Here is a 22,543-nt window from a genome sequence, read left to right as displayed (position 1 = left end):
TGTAAATTTTTATATATAAATAATATAAAATTGTATAGTTGTTACTATACATGTATAATTGCTATCAGTATTGTTTTTTTTTGCAGCAAAAAACACAATTTAATCAAGTAATCGTGACATCATCTTTGTTTAACATTAACAACAAGGATATAACAATTCATTATGTTATACTGATTGTGAGTCATCTATGTCTCTTACTGAAAAGCACTCCATGTTTTTCTCTGATGATGAGAGTACAGTGAAATATAATATTATAATAAAAAATGAATGTATCTAATGTTTTATAATATACTGACAAAAGTTAATATTGGATTCATTGTTACATTGTCAGTTTTGGATTATTAATATATTTGAATATGTTCAGTTTTGCTTTCGTTAATGAATATTTTCTAAATGATATGTTGATAGTTTGTCAATACGGCCCTGTAAATTTTCTAATGCGAGAAGATCGCTGAAAAATGTTCTTGCCTGTTTTTCTCTTTCGCTCTTTGCATCTCTTTCTTTGCCTGTCCGCACAACGAGGCGGAGAGACGATAGGCGATGCGTGCCAAATCATGCGAGTGGAATCGGAGAAATTTAAAAAATATTCTAAATTTAATTACCCCGCTGTGGACGACCCTCGGTCTTTCGAAATCGTGCGGGCTGCCAATGCTAGTGTTGAAAAATAGCCAATTGACGAATCGTTGCTCAAAACGTAATCAAAGATCACTTTGGCGCAAGAACTTTTAAAAAAGAAAACGATTATTAAAAACCCTAAAGAGATAATTATAAATAAAAACAATAATATTAATAATAATTTTTAGAAAAACAGACATTTTTGTAATTATTGCAGGATATCTTTAAATGTTCGTTTACGTTAAATGATGTAAGTTTTAAATAAAATTTATAAAAGTACTAAATTTATATTTGGACGTTGTTTTGCATTTCTCAATTAGAAAATTTGTGTTAAATTTAATAAATTTTGAACAATTCATCTATTGTATTAATTTAGGTGTACAATTTTGCTTCCGCCGTTTTTTTTCCGAAATTCGAGGCTTTATTGTAAAAAATTGATTATACATTTATGATTCAAAGTATTGTCCATCGCTGGCCACTACTTTCTCCCATTTCTCTCATCTTTCGGGTAACGTACGAATCCCGCGTCGAAAAAACTGGTCATCTTTTGAGGCTATCCACGAATCAATCCATTTTTTACTTCTTCATAAGACCGGAAGTGCTGGTCAGCCAGGCCGTGTGCCATTGATCGAAACAAGTGATAGTCAGAGGGAGCAACGTCTGGAGAATACGGCGGGTGGGGTAGGACTTCCCATTTCAACGTTTCCAAGTATATCTTGACCACTTTCGCAACATGGGGTCGAGCATTGTCATGCTGCAAAATCACTTTATCGTGTCTCTCGTTGTATTGCGGCCGTTTGTCTTTCAATGCTCGGCTCAAACGCATCAATTGCGTTCGATACCGATCGCCTGTGATTATTTCAGTTTTAACAGTTCATAATACACTACGCCGAACTGGTCCCACCAAATACGGAGCATGACCTTGGAGCCGTGAATATTCGGTTTGGCCGTCGACGTGGAAGCATGGCCGGAAACTCCCCATGATTTTCTGCGCTTGGGATTATCGTAATGAACCCATTTTTCGTCCCCAGTCACAATGCGATGCAGAAATCCCTTCCGTCTTTGCCTTTCAAACAGCTGTTCACAAGCAAACAAACGCCGTTCAACATCTCTCGGCTTCAATTCGTACGGCACCCAATTTCCTTGCTTCTGAATCATTCCCATGGCTTTGAGGCGTTTTGAAATGGCTTGTTGAGTCACAATGATCGTGCCAATTCTTCTTGATTTTGACACGAGTCTTGTTCAAGTAATACCTCCAATTCTGCATCTTTGAAAACCTTCTCTCTTTCATCGCTATGCCGGTCTTCGACGTCAAAATCACCGTTCTTGAAGCGTTGAAACCACTCACGACATGTTCTTTACTAATAGCGGCCTCACCATAAGTATCTGAGAGCATTCGATGAGCCTCAGCCGCAGATTTCATATTGAAGCAAAAAATTAAAACCTCCCGCAAATGACGAGAATTTGGCTCGTAAACTGACATTTTCAATCGAGAATAACTTTATGATGCAGACACAAATCGACTAATGTTTCTATGGGGTTATGTTGACAGATGCCCAAGTTTATTATATGACGTCTATGATCTATTTATTTCGACCACCACTTACCGCTAAAGCCATCTATAGGAAAACGGCGAAAGCAAAGTTGTACACCTAATAATATAAGATAAATAAGGAAATAACATAAATATTATGTAAAAAAATTAACACAAAGATATAACACTGTTTTTATTATTTGATTATTTACTCAAATTAATTGTTTTATTTTAAAAAATAATTTAAGAAATGTTGAATATTAATTTAACATAAAATATTCACAAATAACACAATCACATTATATCAAATTAACACTTGAATAAAGTTAAAAATTTTTAAATGCAAAAATTGTAACAAGAACTGGTGTTAAATATATTCTACAAATATAAATATATTCTTTTACTACATGAAAGATAAGAAAGAAAAGCAAGAAAAAATCTCATATTATTCCTGAGTCTCAGGCGTCGATGAAAAATAGTGGTGCGCTTAAATAGCTCGCGCTTGTTACGCACTCGTCTAACTGCCTTGTTAAGCTAATAGTCATATAACCGCGCCCCAAGAATATTCAAAGTTATTGGATACGCGATCTCGTAAATCACGGGAGCTGTGTGGTACTTTGTAAAACTTCGGAATGCATCGTACCGGCGCGAATAAGAGAAAAATCAGCGCGCGGGCGCGCGCTTGCGCATCAAGGATACCTTCCCGGTACACGTGTGAGTCTGTATGATGCGCATAGAACAAGCTCGTTGTGCCAGTTTGTCGTAAATTTCCGTTAACGAGCCGGCCGCACTGAGTCGTGGCTCGAGCGCGCTTTTCTCAGGCAACATGGCGGAGAAACAAAAAACCACCCTGCGAGAAATATGAAGCCAAGAGCTCATTGCGCGCGCGTCCGCGATCATAATTTTCCTCGCGGAAATGAAATTGTTTATTGGCCTGCCGTTATTAACGCGGAGATACTGACTCTTGCCATCTTAGATCGGACGCTGTTGGCATCGCGTAATACAACTCTTGTTTATCACGCATGCCGCTACTTCAAATTCAAAACAGATGAAGACAGATGGACACAGTCGCAGTCGTTTTACTAACCGCCGGCCAGATCAGCAAAATCGAACGAGTGAAAGGACTTAATTCTCTAGAAAGCTAACACGAAACGATTAACGCTAATCTTACGCAGCGCAGTATTAGAAGATTACATGACCAGCAGGCGGAAAGCATAGTATTACATTGGTCATTAGCAGTTGATGTGAACTTCATTAATCGGACAACCATAAATAAAATATCAATGTGTGAACGGCAAGATAGTTGTTTACAATTACAATTAAAATTGTTGATAAATATTAGTTACATTTTTAATATTGACCATTTGTGAACCGGAGCTTTCTAATGAAATAACTTGTGGAAGATTTATCTGTTTTTCGGAATCACTAAATTTGATTGTAATCTCAAAATTCTAAAATTTACATTCAAAAAAATGATATGACATATGTAGTTCATTTTATATGTGCATCCTTCTGGCACTTAAATAAGTACATAATGGTATAAACTGCTTAAAAATTGAAATGACTTTTATTACGCTCTGTTATAATACTGGACTACCAGGAAATCTATCAAAATTGATATACAATACATATATAACGAGCAGAATTTTTAAAAGTTTATCACCGCTTGTCCGCTTGTCTTAGCTTTTAACATAGCAGATTGGACTTCCTAGTTCTTAATAACTACTGAAGGTATAGTTTAGTCGCTCAACGACTTCATGTAAAATTTACGTATCGATAACATTCTAGAATTAATTCTAAAATTAACTTTCATCAAGTAATTTACTTCTATGATATATCTCATAATTCAATTGATATTGACGTTTTTACAATTGTTGATATCTGCGACAAATCACTTCCCTTTGACCTTATTCAATCACCAAGAGATAATCTTTCCAATGTTTCATAACGACTTTCATCATCGACAGATTTCCCCATTCGAATCTCTTTATTTCTTCATTGTCACCCCGCGACGGAAAATTTACTGAATGAAGATCTATCGAGAGTGAGGGAGACTCTTTCTCTCTCTATCACGGGAATCGAATTTCTTGTTTTGACAGTGAATCGCCGATCCGTGGCGAGCTGCGTTTTGTCGTGCTCACCGAAAAGTTTTCGAAAGTCGAACAAAGAAAAGCAGGAAAGAGGATCGCGAGGAACAAGCTGACACGATGGTTTCCCCTTCCGGCTATTTGAATTTGTAGAAAGGGTTCGCTTCTGTTTATTTTTTAGGGGCCAATGGAAGGAGAAATTGTGTGCGTGCGAGGGGGTAGATTGCGCGCGCTAATATTACACACGGTATTTCCCCTCGTAAAAACTTTGCGCGTCCTACGTAAGTAAGGGTGCGTTTAGTGCAAAACCGAGGGCTAGATGTGAAAATTGGAAGAAGGGTATTAAAAGTGCCGAGTACATTTCACTCGGATCGCATCTTTGTTTTCGACATCAAGACGAAAGTATCATGTTATCTACTCATCATAGGCTCTTGGAATATACGTGCGATCATATCAGAATATTTTATCACATGTGCATTGGATAATTAAAAAAAGTTCTATCGCTTTTTTAGACTGCAAAGATTGATATATGACGAAAGATCCGAAAGATAGTTTGCGTTACATTGAAAATAAGACGCATTATAGAATCTATTTATATACAGAAAATGAGAAAGTAGGTTTTTTTTAATTTTCTGATGATAATGAAAATCATGGAATGGCAAAGAATAAATAAAAAATGCTGCCGGAAATGTTTTCTGTGGTACAACTCAACGAAGGTGATTCTACATAACGGACTCCATGAAATTTATTTCTAACAATTTTATTTCTAAAAATTTGATATTTAGAAAAGAATGCGGAATTATTTTGTATTGACAAAGAAAATTGATTTGTACGTTCGGTTCAAAAATTGTATCCGAATATCTGGCACAGCAACGCGTCCCCTCGTTAAATTTAACACGCCCGTCATAAGTAAGGGTGCAGAGGGTTTGCAGTATTCTAAAAAAGAAGGGGTTGCATGAAGGGGTCAAGGAGAGGGGGAGAAGGAGAGTAAGAGGGTGTATTAAGTAGTACGCATGTAATACTGCCCCGAAAAAATCTATACGCGACAGCGTCCGGCGGGACGAGGGCAAGCCGGATTAAAGAGAGATTGGTAAACCCCTCTGTTCACTTACTATGAGTAAAGCGATACCGGTGCCACGATATTAACAAACGCACCCTCGAGCAAAAACGAAAGAAAATAGAATTGAAGCTGCATGTTTTAATTTGAGATATTGTTTTTTGATATAAGAATTCAAACAGATAAGTCCGATCTTTTTAGTACTGTCTTCTTGATTTCCTTGAAATAATGCTATTGTCATGAGAGGAATGATCGTGGCGCCAATCGTAAAATTGTCACTTGTATGCTGCAAATCTCAAGGCGGTATCATCACGTTGACGCTCACGCATCTGCAAACATCTGTTTAACGCTCGGCTCTCCAACAGGAAAGTCACGACACGTGTACCCATTTCTTAAAGCCGTTACGTTGAATTACATAAGCTAACTGGTGGGTTGATTGGATGAAAGAAGGTACATTAGGCATATGCGCAGCCACGTGGAAACAATAGGAGTATAGTGAGAAATCGAATATTCTTGAATTATTAAAAATCTGTTATCAGATGTCTGAAAGCTTATGCACAGCTATATTAATTTTTAGAAGATTTTAACAATCTTACTTTTCTTGAGTAAAATTTGTTATAATTTATTATTTTTTTTATTTCTTCTCAAAACGTGACATTATTCTATTATAATATTCTATTATAATTAATCTATTATAATAATTTTCTCATCCTTAAACAATTCCAATGATTTATTTGATAATTCTTATGCTCGTAAAATTTAAAAGTGAGATTAGACGATATCTCTCTACGAAGATGAGTTGTTTGCTCGCAGGAAAGTGATGTTATGAAACGATGCAACACTGAAATCAATTGCGTTCAATAAGCATCTATGAAGATTATTCTGTACAAATATAGAAGTCTCGGACGAAGCTATAACATAGAGCAATGTAGAACCAGCGCCGAGCTTCCTTCTTTCCCTTTTCCAGTCACCTCGCACTACCTCCCCCGAGTAAAGAAGGCGGACTAATTATAATGAACTCGTTCGCCACGAATGGGAGAACAGCCATAACGACGTTTATTCTTGTCCCGAATGATTCTACGGTCTACGACGGACAGTTGCGTCGAGGATAAGGTGAACCTTCAGAAGAAATGCGGCGATGTCACGCCAAGGTGCTAAATGGGTGACGACAATCTCTTTGTGATGCCAATTATTTCAAAAACTTTGAATTAAGTTTTATTGTATCAGAAGCTAAGAGACCACTTAGAACTTTGTAATTTTTATGCTCGTATCAGACTATGGAAAGAATGATTTTACTGAAATATCAAAAAGTTTAGCTAGGTATAGATCTGAAAATAATTTTGTTGAATATCAAAATAATTATGTAGAACTGCAACATTAATGGCAGTTTTAATATTCTAGCCACCTGTTTAAGCGCTCTACGTAATTATTTTGATTATTTAATAAAATTATTTTCATAACTGAAAAGCTGTAGCTGAATTTTTAGATATTTTTGCAAAATCGTTCTTTTCTTATCGTTCAAGGAAAGAAGGAAATTTTCTAGATTTTAAGTGCTAGGTTTTATTACTTACACTAGATTTACAAATGAATAGTTTTCTTGACATTCGCTTGATAAAAAAATGGCAAACAGATCTCTTCTTTGGGATGAAATTATAGTGTGCATTCATCATCTTTATCATCTGCATAATAACGTTCATTCTGGAATCCGATGATTATTGCTTCGAGAAACGCAGCGTGCAGCAAAAGAAGAGGAAGAAAAAAAGAAACGTATAGCTGAAGGATAAATGAGCTGGATGGATCAAGAAGCAAGAGATAAGAAAAAACAAGTTATATACAATAGAAAGAAAGAAGGTGCTAAGCAAACAGGACAAGGCAATAGGAACCATAACGTAATTTTGACAGAAATAACGCCGCCACATTTGCTGAAAGACAATAAGTTTGCGACACTCTTGCGGATCTTAGAATAGTTTAGTGTCGGTTGCTGTCTCTTTCTTTCCCATTCCGCTCACTTTCTCCGTTTCTCTCCTCTCGGTTCTCCTTATATCTACTCTTTCCTCATATTCTCTCTTTGTATGAGTGATGTTGGCGCCGACATACTCTGAGCTTGCTATTCAAACAGACGCTGGAAATCTATCAGTCACTAGAGTCGTCGATTGACTTTTATTAATACAAGACTTTTATTAATACGATCGCTATTGACACATTTAGTTACTTATTATCGAATTGTATTTAGATATATTCAGATATGTTCAGATTATATTAAAGATACGATATGTATTATAAATTTTTAATGCAAAATGTCTCTCTCGAATTACAGTCTATTGATTGTAATTTCGTCAAATATGTATTTCATTATGTCATTCATAGTATCTTGTAGCAGCCATCATTGGAAACAAAATAAAGATAAGAAAATTAGCCTTTGTTTGCTCGCTATACGGCAGGAGTGCTGCAAATCGATATGAAGTATTCCAGCGTTGATTCTGGGTTATTAAGTCGCATCTGGTCGGTGGTACCATTCGCGAAGCCATTTTTCCGGAAACAATGTCGCGACGAGTACCATTGAGGAAGGGTTGCAGACTTAACCAGGGGTTGAGGAAAAAGCAACGAATAAGGGCACGTCCGTACCTCGTGCCTGTTCATGTATTTCTTTTTTTTTCACCGGTATTTAGAACCTCTCGAGAAGAAAAAGCATTCAATGGGGGTCACCGAGGCTAAGACGACGAATCGGCGAGCGCAGCGGGCACTCCACGTATTATCCAAACACGCATTTTCGTAGGTTGCGTTAACCCCTCTATGCGCGCCTATAAACGTGTATGTAAGCACACGTGTAAGTGCGCAAAGCGAAAGAGCGAGAGAGAATGATACACGTGAACGCGCGATGAAGGCAGCAACCGTTTTCGATGTGTACCTCGTATAAAGGGTTATTCGCTCGGCCTACGGATTAATGATAAAAAAGGAAAACGACCCTGAAATACGGGGTCTTTCAGGTTCGGGCCTTTTTGAAAATTTTAAACTCCCTCTACGCCGCACCTCTCGGACAACCGTTCCGTTTCCATCTCTCTACGGTTTCGGGATCGAGCTCCCGATTCCCCGCTCTCTGAGCAGCTTTAAGAACTACATATAAAAGGGTTTGAGCTCAAAGCCGCTGGATGCGAGGAGGAAGGGAACTCCGGCTACGTGTCGTCCTGGGGGTTTCACATATTTTTTAAGATTTGCTCTTTAAGCCCCGTCACGTCGTGCATATTCTCCATTTGGTGCCATCAGTAACGGCGTGATTCCGCGTGGGTGGTATCTTCCTTCTCGTTAAAGAGGAGCATCAGATCATCTTGCTTTTTTTTCTCCAATACAATAATAGATGTAAGATGAGCTTTTATGAAATTTAATTTTTTAATTTTCTAAAGTCTAAAATCTTGAACTTGTGACTCAAAGAGTATTATTGTCTCTCGCTATTCAAATGAATTAATTTTAATATAATTCTAATTAATTAAATTTATTTCATTTAACTGACAATGAGTAAAATAAAATTAATTGAATATTAATGAAGAAAATAATATGATGGAATACGAAATATTTTTTTCTTCTCAGTAATTCTCAAGCATTTTAATTTGAACGATAACATCATTCTGCACCGAGACTGCAAATCGATCGGGTTTTTTCTCCTTAAAGCATTTCAAGGCCGCGGTGTGTTTCACTTACATACCATCACGATTTTGGCACGCTTCCCGGTTTGCATAATAAGCCATCGAAATATTTGACATTCTTGGATATAGAGAAGTTAATCGAAATCATGCAATGTGCATGTTATATTCTCCGAGAACTCTGACTATTTAATGTTTATCCTTAATTGATACGATAATGCCTTATTGTATGTTAGGCCTTGGCTTGAGAAAAGCACTCCTCGATTACATACTTGAAGCTTCGACCCGGTAAACAACATACTGGTCGGCAACCAGCGCGGATTATAAATTTGTACAAACAATAGTTTCCCGCAACGTGAAAGCCAAAGGTGTCTTTAATGAGCAGCTATACAAGATATGTGACATCAAGATACGCTGCATTGCGTAATTATCCAGCCAAAGGATAAGTTAATCGCCGTAACCGAATGTTACGCAACGGCGCGTAACTGGAAGCATATCCGGTGACACCGGCGCTTATTATTAAATCGGCCGGAGTTACTCGACTTCGCTGAAGAGCGATCTGATCCACGTGAGTGCCAGTAGAACTTTTGGATTCGCGAAGAAGTAATGTGAAGCAAAATACTTGCTGCTTTCATCCAAAGATGTATATTTCTTATTATAACGCGGGAGAATAATGTTCTCCCGCTACACTTTTTTCCTTCTCGTAACACTCGTCTCTCTTTCTCTTTTTCTCTCTTTTTTTCCTTTCTTAGTCCCTCTTTCTTTCTCTTTCTTTTTCTTTCCTTCTGAAGACTAAATTCTTTCTCTTTTTATACCGAGATACGCTCTTGCAGAAACGCACGGGCAGTCAATGTACGCGCGTTCCCTCCGTTTCTGACGGGCACATATACCACGAAGAGCGGGGAGTCCCCGCGAGAGAGCCACGAGAAATATTCGACAATTTTTAAACTCGTTCCTGAACACGCGGGCATTCAAACGCGCGCGCAGCCTTGCAGTCAGCAAGTAGGAATTTCTGAGAATCAGCCTCGTCCTGGTAGGGTGCACTGGATAACGCGTGTGATAGATGTTGGTGGGATTAGGACACTCGAGGCCCGGAGGACACTTCGGTTTCGGGCAATATGACATATGATTTGTTATCGTTCTGTGATCGACTCCGTGGCGTTCGATAAATCAAAGAAAAGCAGTCGCAACACTTTTGTTTTTAATTCGTTGACATGATCTAACTATTATATACAATTATCTTTTCATATGTCACTCATCTCATGCTGCTCAGTATTTTTAAAAAAATTGAAGCTATTATCGAATTATAATAGAATTGAAAAGAATTGAAAGAATTGAAGCTAATATCGAATTATATTAAATTATAATAGAATAGGAAATCCTTTAATAAGAATACGAATATATATATCCTGCATGGCACAGATTATTCCAGAAATGTTTCAGCAACTCTAATATTCCTCTAATATTGTAATAACACTATGACATAGAAGCTTGCAGCAACATTGCTACTGTTGTAGTAATACTTAGGTTTTATTTTTAAAAAATGAAAAATAATACCATTTGGATTTCATTTTTTAATTTTTTTATTTGAGAAGCACTTTTATTTTTATTTTTATTTTTATTTTTACTATATTTTATATATTTTTTTCGAAAGATTAACTTTTTATGAAAATCATTTTATATGTCGCACGTCTCAATTTTGTAGATTTAAATATCTTCAGTATATAATGTATCAATCTAATACCCACCAAACGGCACAAATGAACGTTTGTAGAAGAGGTTTGTTGTTCACAATATTCGACATGCCCGAATAATAAAATTTAAATACATTCTGGCAAGAAATGCAAATGTGGCCGCTTGAGAGTGCTTTAACTGTGGAATTATTCGTTTAAGTAAAAAAAAAAAGGGAGAGAATGGCATAGTGTGCGCAAACAGTTTATTTCCATCTCTCGTGTGCGCATTACCTCGGGAGATAATTATCGCGAGCGAGGATTGGTCAACCGAATTGCGTCTTGCGCTCAATATTTTCTTGCGTGTCGCGGCCGTTTCAAGTCTTTTAGAAGAGCTATGAACGCGCGCGCCAGTAAATGCTTACGCGCCTCTCGCTTTGCCCGCGGCCACGCCGCGCTTTTTGCATATGCGTATTGCGATCGGCCCGATAGTTTTTTTTTCGACCATTCTTTCCTCTCCCGCGCTCTCTTTTTTTTTGCCCTCTCTCTTTTATTTCGTGGCATATCCATACGCGCGTCCATCGAACAACCAGTTTTCGGTCGCGCGGGAGAGCGCCATAGGTCGACGAACGTGCTCATAACTCGCGGTATGTGTATCAGAAGTCATTCTGGTATGCGCGACTCCTCTGGCGATGTGAACGCGAATCGTATTATCCAGAATGATAGTATCGCTCAAGAATACACGGTCGGTAAAATAAGATGGTTGCCTGTAAAGAAATATATACCAGCGACCTACAGCTAGTATCGACCGAATACCTATTTGACTATCGCATGGAAATTCGAAAAGAACTCGTGTAGATTTCTAGGACAGTATGTGATCTATTGAGATTTTGAGCTTTGAAAATTTTGATGTAACTTTTGGATTTTTAATATTTTACAAATATTTTATTATATTACTATAGCACATTTTGTGCTATATCGAAAATATATTAATGTAATATTCACTTTAAATAAAAGTGAAGAATCTTTCTATTGAGATATTATTGTTTATTTGATTTAATATTCTGAAATATTTTTTCGTATTTAATAGTTTGTTATATTATTTTGTTATATTATTATAGCACATTTTGTGCTATATCGAAAATATATTAACGTAATATTCACTTTAAATAAAAATGAAGAATCTTTCTATTGAGATATTATTGTTTATTTGATTTAATATTCTGAAATATTATTTCTGAAATATTATATTTTTTCGTACTTAATAGTTGATTTAATTTAATAAATAAGATTTTCTCACGGAAAACTAAAATGAAAACGCAAATCTCTAGCATTCAATTTTGAAATTTGATACAATTTTTATATTTATAGTACTTCGCAAATATTAGGTGTAGTAAAAAGAAATCCATTATTTTTGCATGAAATTGAATGGAAAAATAATGGATTTCTTTTTACTACACCTAATATTTGGATATTGTATCACTTTGCGTTAAATAAAGCTATGTTGATGTAATATATATACGAGATCTGATAAAAAAATAAGCGGACTTTTTTAATTACTCGGCAACGGAGCGTCCTAGCGACGTGCAGTTTGCAGCACTACAATTGTTATAATCTTCCGAGTAACTGAGTTTTTTTAATTATTTACATCTCATTTAGTTTCAAAATTATTGCTATTTGAGTGCAAAACGTATTTTAGTGAATTTTTAGGAACTGATTTTAATGTTGGGAACAAGAAAAAGTCGCAGAGAACAAGGTCTGAGGAGGTTGGGGGAGGATAGTCTGATTTTTGGCACAAAACTTGCGAATTAACAAGGCTGAGTGGGCAGGCACATTGTCATAGTGAAGGAACCATTTTTCAAAACGCCGTCGTATGACTAGTAGTTGATTGTTTGATTTTGAAGCAAAAATTGCAAAAATTCATTTCGAGGTGAAAATCGTCACGAACACTAAAACACGTTGCACTCAAATAACAACTTTGAAATTAAACTTACTTTTAATTAAATAGAAATGACAATTAAATAGAAATGATGGACAATTATTATCGAGATATTCTTGTTTATTTGGTTTATTAAATGAAAATCAACATACGAGATTAACATACGCATATAAACATACGTAAGTGATAAACGCCATGGGGGTTTATTTGATTTAATTTTTATAATATTAGGTATGGGGAAAAGTTCGTGGCATTTTTTTAATGCCATCTAACGGGAAAAATGCCACGAACTTTTTCCCGCACCTGATATATTTTTCGTACGTCGACGTATCAGTCATTTTAATTTAATAAATTAGATCCTCCCTCATTTGTCGCAGCCTTGCTCAGGCAGAGTATGTCTCCGGTGGCGGATTCTCTGATGAGTGGTTCCAAGACAGTGTCCCAACCAATCATCGATTATTCCCGATATGTGAGAAGATATGCATCCAGTCAAGAATGCGGCAGTACGTATTGCAAGGAACTGGGTTGTAGGGAGCACTTTCATTGTCTGGATTGTAGCGGAAGAGTATTTGTGAAGAAAGAAGAGATGATCAGGCATTTCAAGTGGCATAAGAAGAGAGACGAGTCTTTGCAGCACGGATTCATGAGATATTCGCCGACGGACGATTGCTCGGAAAAACACCCTGGCCGGTCTTGTCCGCACAATAGAAAGCAGACCCACTATCACTGCATTCACGAGAATTGCGACAAAGTGTACATATCGACATCGGACGTGCAAATGCACGCAAATTATCATCGCAAAGACTCTGCCATCATACAAGAGGGTTTCCAGCGATTTCGGGCCACCGAAAGTTGCGCGACTGACCATTGTCCGTTTGTTGGGCAACGTACCACGCACTTTCACTGTCGTCGACCAGGATGTCGGTTCACATTCAAAAATAAAGCCGATATGGGTAAGAATGCTTGCGTGATTAATGATCGCCCATGTTCTAGATCGCGTGCTATCGTCAATCAAATCCCTTTATTGAAAACTTATATAGCATGTCAAATGTTACAGATTTAATTCATATACTAAAAAACAATTACGTTGATAAATTTTGTATTTAACATATCTTGTTATATTCTCTATAGCATGTCAAATGTTACAGATTTAATTCATATACTGAAAAACAATTACGTTGATAAATTTTGTATTTAACATATCTTGTTATATTCTCTATAGAGAATATCACTCTCTAAGAGAGACTCAGAAACTGATCATAACAGTCATTCATGTTCTGACAAAATCCTGCAAATAAGAAAAGATATGTGCCATCTGGTTGTACTAATGCGAATTACCAGAATTAATCAAAAGGGATCAATCTCTGATTAGAAGACATCTAATATTGTTGTTTCAAATTTTCGTGATTTGATCTACAAGATTTCTTTTATTTTTTTTTTTCAGACAAGCACAAATCTTATCACATCAAGGACGAGCAATTAGCGCGCGACGGTTTCAAGAAATTTATGAAATCGGAAGCCTGCCCTTTCGATCAATGCCGATTCTCCCGGGTTTGCAATCACATTCATTGTATACGACCGCACTGTAGCTACGTTTTGCATTCATCCGGTCAGCTTTTTTCACACAAGCGAAAACATGATCGTCACGATACAGAACTTGCTTATCGGAAGTACAAGCCGGTCACTACAGTAGGTGGTATTCGTCCACCTGGGTCATGGGCGCCGGACGAATTAAGCGCTCAAAGTTTATCTTTAAGTTTGAACGGTGAGAGCTCGAACGAAGGTAGAGGTTCTCCATCGTACTATTCTTTGGAAGATTCTTTTCAAAGTGCTAGCGACCTCGCTATGGATCTCACTGCTCCGACCACCATTACGGCCAGCGGAAGTTCCGTTAATCTCGAGCAGCAGCAACAATTTCAACAACTCACCGCCGCCGAATTGGCCTATCTGATACCGGCCACCTCGGATTGCGTCTGTAACACCGGCAGAGAGCACCATCATTGCGGATTAGACCGCTGTGGAGCGACCTTGAAGGATCCCCGGGAAGTTAGAGAACATCTGAAGGAACATGAGACGCAGGAACGTATAACGGACGCTTTCTTTGAAGAGGGCGGCTGCGATGATAATTGTCCGTACGCAGACAAAGAGAAGCATTATCATTGCAATTGGGAGAACTGCCGAGAAGTGATACTTTCCACTGACAAGCCATTTCGTAGATTGCAGCATTACAAGATTCACGAGTACAGTCGACAATTAAATCTCTCTTGTTCTTCGCATGCTCTTTCCTCCGATGTCACATTGACCCACCTGACAAACATCGACGCGATGTTCAGGCGAAAGCGCGGTAGACCTCCTAAAAATCGCGTGATAGAAATCTGGTCAGGCGGCGACCCCGCAACACACACTCACGATTCGCCGCAGGCGATCTTCACAAGTTTTAAGCTCCCCAAACCGCAAACTCCTAATTTAACATCTAATATGCTAATGGATGATCGAGAAGGCAGCGTGTCGCCCTCGAACAGTTTGGGCGAGCCCGATGGATTCGCTACGTACAATTCAGAAGGATGTCCGGACACGGCTTGTGTGCTTAGATCAACTAGGCATCATCATTGTTCCCAGTTACGATGTCATTTTTCCACCGATCGACCAGACCAACTGCTCATGCATAGTAAAGATTTTCACGACAATGTCGACATACCGCCAGGCTTTGCCTTCTATGACAAGATGGTCGACTGTCGACTGACTGGCTGTCACAGTAATCGCGTTAATCGGCATTTCCATTGTACTAGACCGAATTGCGGGTACTCGTTCGTTAGATATTCAACAATGGCATTGCACGAGAAGCAACACTCCTCCGGTCACGTCGAATCTTGTGGTCAAGAATCGAACAATCAAGAATGTCAAACACAGCTTCAATCATTGGTTCAGGAGACGAAACCAAGAATCCAGGTGAAGAATCCAGCCGAATTAATCGAGAAGCTTGACGAGAGTCTAACGGCAGCTGATCAGGAGAGCAGGTCGATAATCGAGGACAAGGAATCCGAACTTGCGAGTCCTGATAATGGCAAGACTACCGGTAAGTATGAGAAAAGAGCGTACTGATCAATGCACCATAATATTTGGGCAAGTTTCATTCAACAATAATCTTTTTTTTTTTTAAGAAACATCAGATACTTTCTTTCACTCAAGTACATATGCATGCTTTTCTTGCACGTAGTCGCACATCAGTTTATATGTCACATTTTGCGTTTGTCATTGAAGTAGGATACTCTTTGCTATTCTTCCGTTGTTTTGTCTCATGAGAGTATTTGTTTTCTCATGTATATATACTATATACACGGTGGTTGTATTCATAGCGGGCTGTATATTTGAAGTGTTGGTTGTTTGGTTGATTGTTGCTAGTGGTGAGGGCGGCTGGCACCTATTATCCGGTCAGCGGACCGCCGAGCGAACCCGCACTTCCGGGCGTCGTGCTATCCATGCGAACTTCCGTGCACCAAGGTTCGTCTGTCTCTTTTCGACCAAGTTTTGTGCTTTTGAGAGTGTTTCTGTATTAGTAAATTAGTTCTCTTACTTACGTCTATAGTGTTTGCGCACGATCCAAGCTCAGAGAAATCTTTGACATTGCAGAATCGCCGGTTATATCATCTATGAGCACTACCTCGCCGCACACCTTGTATGGACCGGAGCAAAGCTGTAGCAGGCCGTTCTGCAAGCTGAAACGCAAGAATCATTATCACTGCAACGCGTGTAATCAGGCTTTCTCCGAATTAGATCGCTTGGTTGCGCATATAGCGAAGCATTCGACCGGTGCCATTCTCAGCCAGCAGCAACACGACATGGTTAGCCCGTCGCCTAATCAACTGCAGCATGATTACATCACGCAACTGTCGCAGAAACACGACTTTATGTCGCCGAATGCTCAAATGGCTCAGAACATTCAGAATTTTCAGAACCAAATGCAACGGCAGATGCAGCAGACTCTTAACCAACAATCTCAATCGAAAGACATTAAGTTGGAAAAACCGAGATGTAGTATCGATATCGGTGTGCAAAATGTCCCGAACGTTAAGCGGGAACCGTCCGAAATTGTATGTAGGGACGAAGGCAATAATACTGCGATAGATAATCACGAAAATGGTCAATTGGCGCAACCACCAATTCAACCTAGCAATATGCAACAGCCTTCGATACCGACAAGTTTCGAACTCGATCTCAGTCACGGCTTTCACTTTCCGAGCCCCGCTGTGATGGCCGCGATGAATCAACAGATCGCCCTGATGAATCAGGCCTTACCGCCGTTTCTTCAGCATGGTGGAATGTATGCCGGCGGACCTGGACTGATGTTTGCACCCGGATTACCACCGACCAATTTTCTCCCACCTGCGAGAGACGAAAATCCTCTAGCTTCACTAGCAGCTAATCTTAATTTGAATAAACGATCTCTCTCACCGCCAGACGCTAATTCGCCGGAAGCCAAGAAGCAAAGACTTCATCATTCAATGCGTATGCTGAAGGATGAACCTGTACCAGAAGGATATGTCAGGTTGGTGTAATTGCTATTAGAAGTTCTCTTTATGTTTTCTGATTGGATATACTTTTAGATACTTTTAGATCTACAGGAGTAGTTCTATCTTAGTAAAAAAAACTTCCAACAGTTGTAAAATAAATATTCTGTTGAACATAGCTATTGTTTTGTTAATGATTGGTTGAAAATTTTATTTTATTGCTGTTACAGATTCAGATTCAACGAGGATTGCAGGTATCCTCATTGCGGCTACAGAGAACATCAAACTCACTTTCACTGTATGCGTCAAGATTGTGGCTATTCGTTCTGCGACAAAACTCGATTTGTGCAACATACCGCAAGGCATGAACGGCTAGATACCTTGATGGGAGGTGATTTCCAGCAGTATCGGGCTAACGTACCATGTGGCAGGGCTCAATGCGCGTATACATCATCCCTCGGATCGATGCAAAACAAGGCGTCACATTTTCACTGTTTGAAGTGTGACTTCGTCTGTACTGACACGAATAAGGTAGTCGCTCATCGGCGGCAACATGCCAAGCTGGACAGTATCGCAGCGGCAGGTTTCCAAAAGTTTACGCCCAGTCAACCGTGTGGAGCTGTGCAGTGTCAACACTCTGGCAAACAGACGCATTATCATTGTTTGCAGTGTCAATATGCAGTATTGGGTCTGGCGCAAATGTCGGCGCACAAATACCGACACATGGACACCTAACGATCTCCCGTAGAATTTCTGCGCGTTACAGGACGCCCGAATAAAGCATTACTTTGATCCCTGTAGACATTCCCTAGAGAATGGCGTTGCCTATTCTTCTCCCGACTAGGTGGAAAATCGAGCGAAACCAGTAGGGGACTAGTCAACGACTTTGTCGCAACTCGATGCCCACCGTCGATAATTGTCCCGCGTAAAAGAAAGTCTAAAACGGTCGTCCGCGAAATTTCGAAAGACGCCCTTTAAAAGACAAATTCCTAGTCCCTATAGACATTCCCCGAAAAAAAAAAAAACTTGAATACCTCGATTGTTCACGATCGAGCAACGTTCCTGGTAATATGGATGATTAGTGGCAACCTGTAGGGGGCTAGTCAATAACGTTTATCTTCAGAACGAGTACTATTAGGTTGAGAGCTTTGAATCGTTTCGTCAAGATACGTTTGGTATCTGTGGCTACGTCGAGAAAATACGTTAAGGCGATTCGGTCTTTTTTTGTTTTTTGTTTTTGTATATAGAATCTAAATATTGAGGTAAACCGGCGACGAAGAATCGGAGAAACATATGCATCGAGCAATCTTTACAGACTCTAGTAAACGCTTCCACGTATAAACAAGAACTTTGATATGGGATAAATTCAATCAAGAATTACGAGATCTATGTCGAATCTTAAAATATAATTCTTCCGGACTATGAATCTTGAGAACCGGGAACGAGGAATGCGAGGATCTGGCGTAGCACTAAGACAATAATACGAAGACAAGTCTATAATATAGCTTTAGCATGAAAAAAAGACAAACTATAATATTTAATAGGAGAAAAAAGGTACCTTGTACATTTTTCCCTTTGTTAGTATCATTCTGTGTACCCTCCGCGTGAAGTCCTTACGACAATCTAGGTAATAGAATAGTTTAATGCATTGTCCGTAAAGAATAAAGAAAAATAGTAATACGAAGTGGCAAGTCGGCGACGCGACAATTGATACTCTGTATGCATTGCGAGATAGTAGGGATTAATGCGATTGTCATATCTTTCGCTTTGGTACTGAAGAAGTGAGAGAAAGATATCATTTTCCTATCGTCTAGACTGTAAAATTAAAAAATGCCTGTTGCGTTATGTCGGCAATATTAGCGTTCCTGTTGCGCATTCGATAACGAGAAGATTCAATAATAGTTACAATATTGAGTGCTCTTTATCTCTCTGATTGTCTTTTATATTTGTTGTAAAAATTTTCAGAACAGTTGCTTTGTATGCGTCTTTCGATTAGTAATGACAAATTATTTATTTAATTAATTCATGTAATAGAGTTTGATTGTGCAATGACAATGATCGATTATAACTCAATAAATATAAAGGCGAAATTAGAGAAAGAATGGGTTTAATCTTCAAAGAAAAAATCAATTAAAGAAGATTTTTATCATAAAAATACTGTTTTTATTAAAATCCTACACAAGAAATATAAAATTCATTTTTATATACATCGTTAAAACGCTTTATTTGTATTATTTCGATGTTATTAATACTGAAATAATATGTGTAAAGTTTTAACGATGGATATCAAAAATGAATTTTATATCTCTATTACTTTTTATAACTTTAAATATTTAAATATTATTAACTTTAAGTGTGTCCATTGCCACCGCCACTTTAGTCATGGTACTACATTTTAATTTATAGCTATCTTGATACAGAAATTTTTTGGAAAATTGAATTTTAAGCTAAAGATAGCATTAAATATTTTTAAAAAATATATTTTTAAATAAAAAAAAACTAAGTTTTTTGTTTATTTTAAAATTTTTAGGTTTTTTTGATTATTTTTATCTTTAGGCGAAATAAAAAGGAGTAGTTCTGGAGGGTACGCGATGAATATTACAACCAGTATTGATAAATTGAATGTTAATTAGAAAGACTGCGAGTTGAGACACAAAAATGAAAGAATAAAGAAATGTGATGATCGTTGAACGATCAAGTTAGAGAACGATAATTAAGAGTTTGAAGAGATAGAAGTTATATGTGGAAAATTATTATATGGACAAAGAAGATAAAAGAAAGAAAAAATATATTCAAGTATGTTTTAAAAAAACAGTCGCTGATCGACATAATGCAAAGCTGTTTAATATATGTGTGTATGGAATATATGTATTGTAATTGATATGAATCGTTCAAGAGGAACAGATTTCTCGCTTCTTCTATTCCTAAAGCACGCTCAAACATTGATACGATTCCATTTTTCATTCGATAATTTATTTTCTCGCGTATATAATCTCGCCGTATACTTCTTATCGTATTAAGAGTATCTTCGTTGTCCTTCACTGAGAAAAAAATTGTTTATTTGTCTTTATTTCTTTCGTTGGAGAATGTATGTATTTAAGTCAAATATATGTTTAACTTAAATGCATACATTCTTTATAAAAAATTAAGACGACTTAAATTAATTTAGTTAAATGAACAATTTTCTTTCTCAGGGTTCTTGTTTTTAGACGTGACTATTTACAACTTTACAACTTTATCCAAGAAACGTCTTAAGAACATCCTTAAGATGTAGAACATATTCTGAACGTCTTTAGAACGTCTCTTGGAGATTTATGTATGGCTAGAGAAGAGACAGAATGAATTTTTACATTAATTAAGTTTATCTCTTCGCGACAAGATACAGTCCGTTTGCACAGAAAGAGATAATAATACCGGATGAACGATAAGGAGAGTATCCGGAGAGCTTAGCGCGTATGTTTTCACATGAAAACCAAAAGAAATACACACACACATAACTTCTCGGCGGATAAGTAAACATAATACACAAAAAATTTGCGACTGCTCGGCGAGAGATACGCTGAGGTGCCTTTTCCGAACTTTTGTAGAACAGTGCCTTAGCAATTTAATGAACAATGGATATGCAAGAAACTATTTGTTCAATATAGCAGCATAACCTAATTGATAATCAGATCACACTGTTAGACTTACATTTCATTTGTAGCTATGATCGAATTTCGGAACAGATTATACTACTATAATTACAATTAACTACGTTTACATCGATAAATCAAACAAAGACTGAATTCTAATTCTGAAAGATAGTTAATTCTAAAGATAACAATTTCTTAAAACAATTATCGATCTTGATGATCATATCAAATGTTCCCAAGTTAGATTTTTCTCCGATTTTTAACTGACTGAACGAAAAACGATCATAGATTTAATAGTAAATGGAAGATATTAGTGCCTTAAAGATACTATAATTAGATAAAATGCCGCAGAATGTAGTTGCCGATATTTAAATGGTCATTTTCTAACGTTTTTACATTTTTTTATGAAATGTCTATAATTTGTTTAAAAGAAAAAAATATTTAATGTGTTATACAACAATTTATCATCGCCGAGAACTTTCTTGATTTTTCACATTAAAATTTGATTTTTTAGAGTGTTTTGCAAAAATTTCTTGGAATTGTATTCAACATTTCACTCAACAATTTGTTGATGTGAAATTTGTTTGCGCGTATACTGTAATTAATATTTTCAGTAAAAATAATCTCTCTTATACAATGTTATAACAGCAAAAATACTTTCGAATGTTTAGTCCTTGAATATATCATGAAGACATTTACATTTTGTAATGTCACCAGAATGTGTCTGCTTCCAATTAAGATACCGACAAATTTTTTTTATTAGAGATTAATCAACATTTGTTTCAATTTATAATATTGTAAGTAGACATTGGTCGACTATAAATTTAAAATCACAAGAAGATACCGTTTTTATAAATATGCGTTGTTATTGTCAAAGTCCAAAACCCGGCAAAAATATAAATAATTTCTTAAGTAAAAAGAATCTCATCAAACATCACATATCAAAAACATTGTAATAAGAAATCGTATTTTATCTTTGACAGTACTTTTATTTGCAGAAGAATATTAATTACGTAGCGACAATAATTGTGAGGTAAAAAAAATTATAAGATAATTATATATCAAACAACATCTTGATAAATAATGACAAAATTGTTTATTTAATTGAAAGTCTCATCCGTAAAACCCAATAATTATGAAAAAGTGTATTAAATTTTTCGAAGCAACAATACAAAGAGTAAAGTTCACGAAATATTAAAATTTAAAAGGTTACATTTAATTCTTACGATTTTTGACTTCACACTACTGAACACATAAACAACCAAGTGAGACAGATCGATCGCGATTATTCTAGGAGAACCGATTTACATTTCGATCGATCGAACCTTCGGAAGTGAATCGAGGATCTCAATGTTCTAATAGTTTTCTTAAAATATTACAATAGTAGCATTCCATAGCAAGTCGATAGTCATCGATCCTATCCACGTCGACGGTGCGTCGTCCTTACGCGACAATTTAAAAATCGTGAGGAAAGTTCGTCGATCTTGTGGTATCGTGTATCGTATCAGCGATGTAACGCGATATTAATCCTAGAAACAAAAGAAGAAAACAAAAAAGTATCGTTCTCAGAAGATATCGTTCGCATCGGGAACGTGGAGAGGCTAGAGTCCAGCCATTAAACAAGTGCCATAAAACCACGCTGTAAAAATCGAAGTACTGTTTTGCTATATTAAGTCAAGAGACACTTGCGCGGGACTATGGAAGATTCAGCATGTGGTCGATAGACAAATCTGTATAATATTTATTTAGTATTTAGGAATGCGTGAGAAAAATAAAAGAGAGTGAACAGAGAACAATAGAAATATTTGAATGAGAATGAGCAAAATTTATCTGCTTGTAATTGCGAGAGGTGAATTTTGATTG

The 22,543-nt window shown here is 37.1% G+C and overlaps 1 protein-coding gene across 2 annotated transcripts in view; it reads left to right on the top strand.

Annotated features, from left to right (window-relative positions):
* The window catches only part of LOC108688878 (zinc finger protein castor homolog 1-like), a 97,969-nt gene extending 78,766 nt beyond the window's left edge, over nucleotides 1-19,203 (top strand). For both annotated transcript variants that reach the window (XM_018195407.1, XM_018195406.1), the window contains 5 exons: nucleotides 12,918-13,493; nucleotides 13,985-15,616; nucleotides 15,943-16,041; nucleotides 16,171-17,086; nucleotides 17,279-19,203. In XM_018195407.1, coding sequence (XP_018050896.1) covers nucleotides 12,918-13,493; nucleotides 13,985-15,616; nucleotides 15,943-16,041; nucleotides 16,171-17,086; nucleotides 17,279-17,783 — 3,728 coding nt within the window. In that variant the 3' untranslated portion in view covers nucleotides 17,784-19,203. The remainder of the gene's footprint in view (nucleotides 1-12,917; nucleotides 13,494-13,984; nucleotides 15,617-15,942; nucleotides 16,042-16,170; nucleotides 17,087-17,278) is intronic.
* Nucleotides 19,204-22,543: the final 3,340 nt, after the last annotated feature.

The sequence above is a fragment of the Atta colombica genome, unplaced genomic scaffold, assembly GCF_001594045.1.
Source record: "Atta colombica isolate Treedump-2 unplaced genomic scaffold, Acol1.0 scaffold245, whole genome shotgun sequence".
Lineage (NCBI taxonomy): Eukaryota > Metazoa > Arthropoda > Insecta > Hymenoptera > Formicidae > Atta > Atta colombica.
The sequence above is the reverse complement of the archived record's forward strand: the minus strand, read 5'-3'. Positions and strand labels throughout refer to the sequence as shown.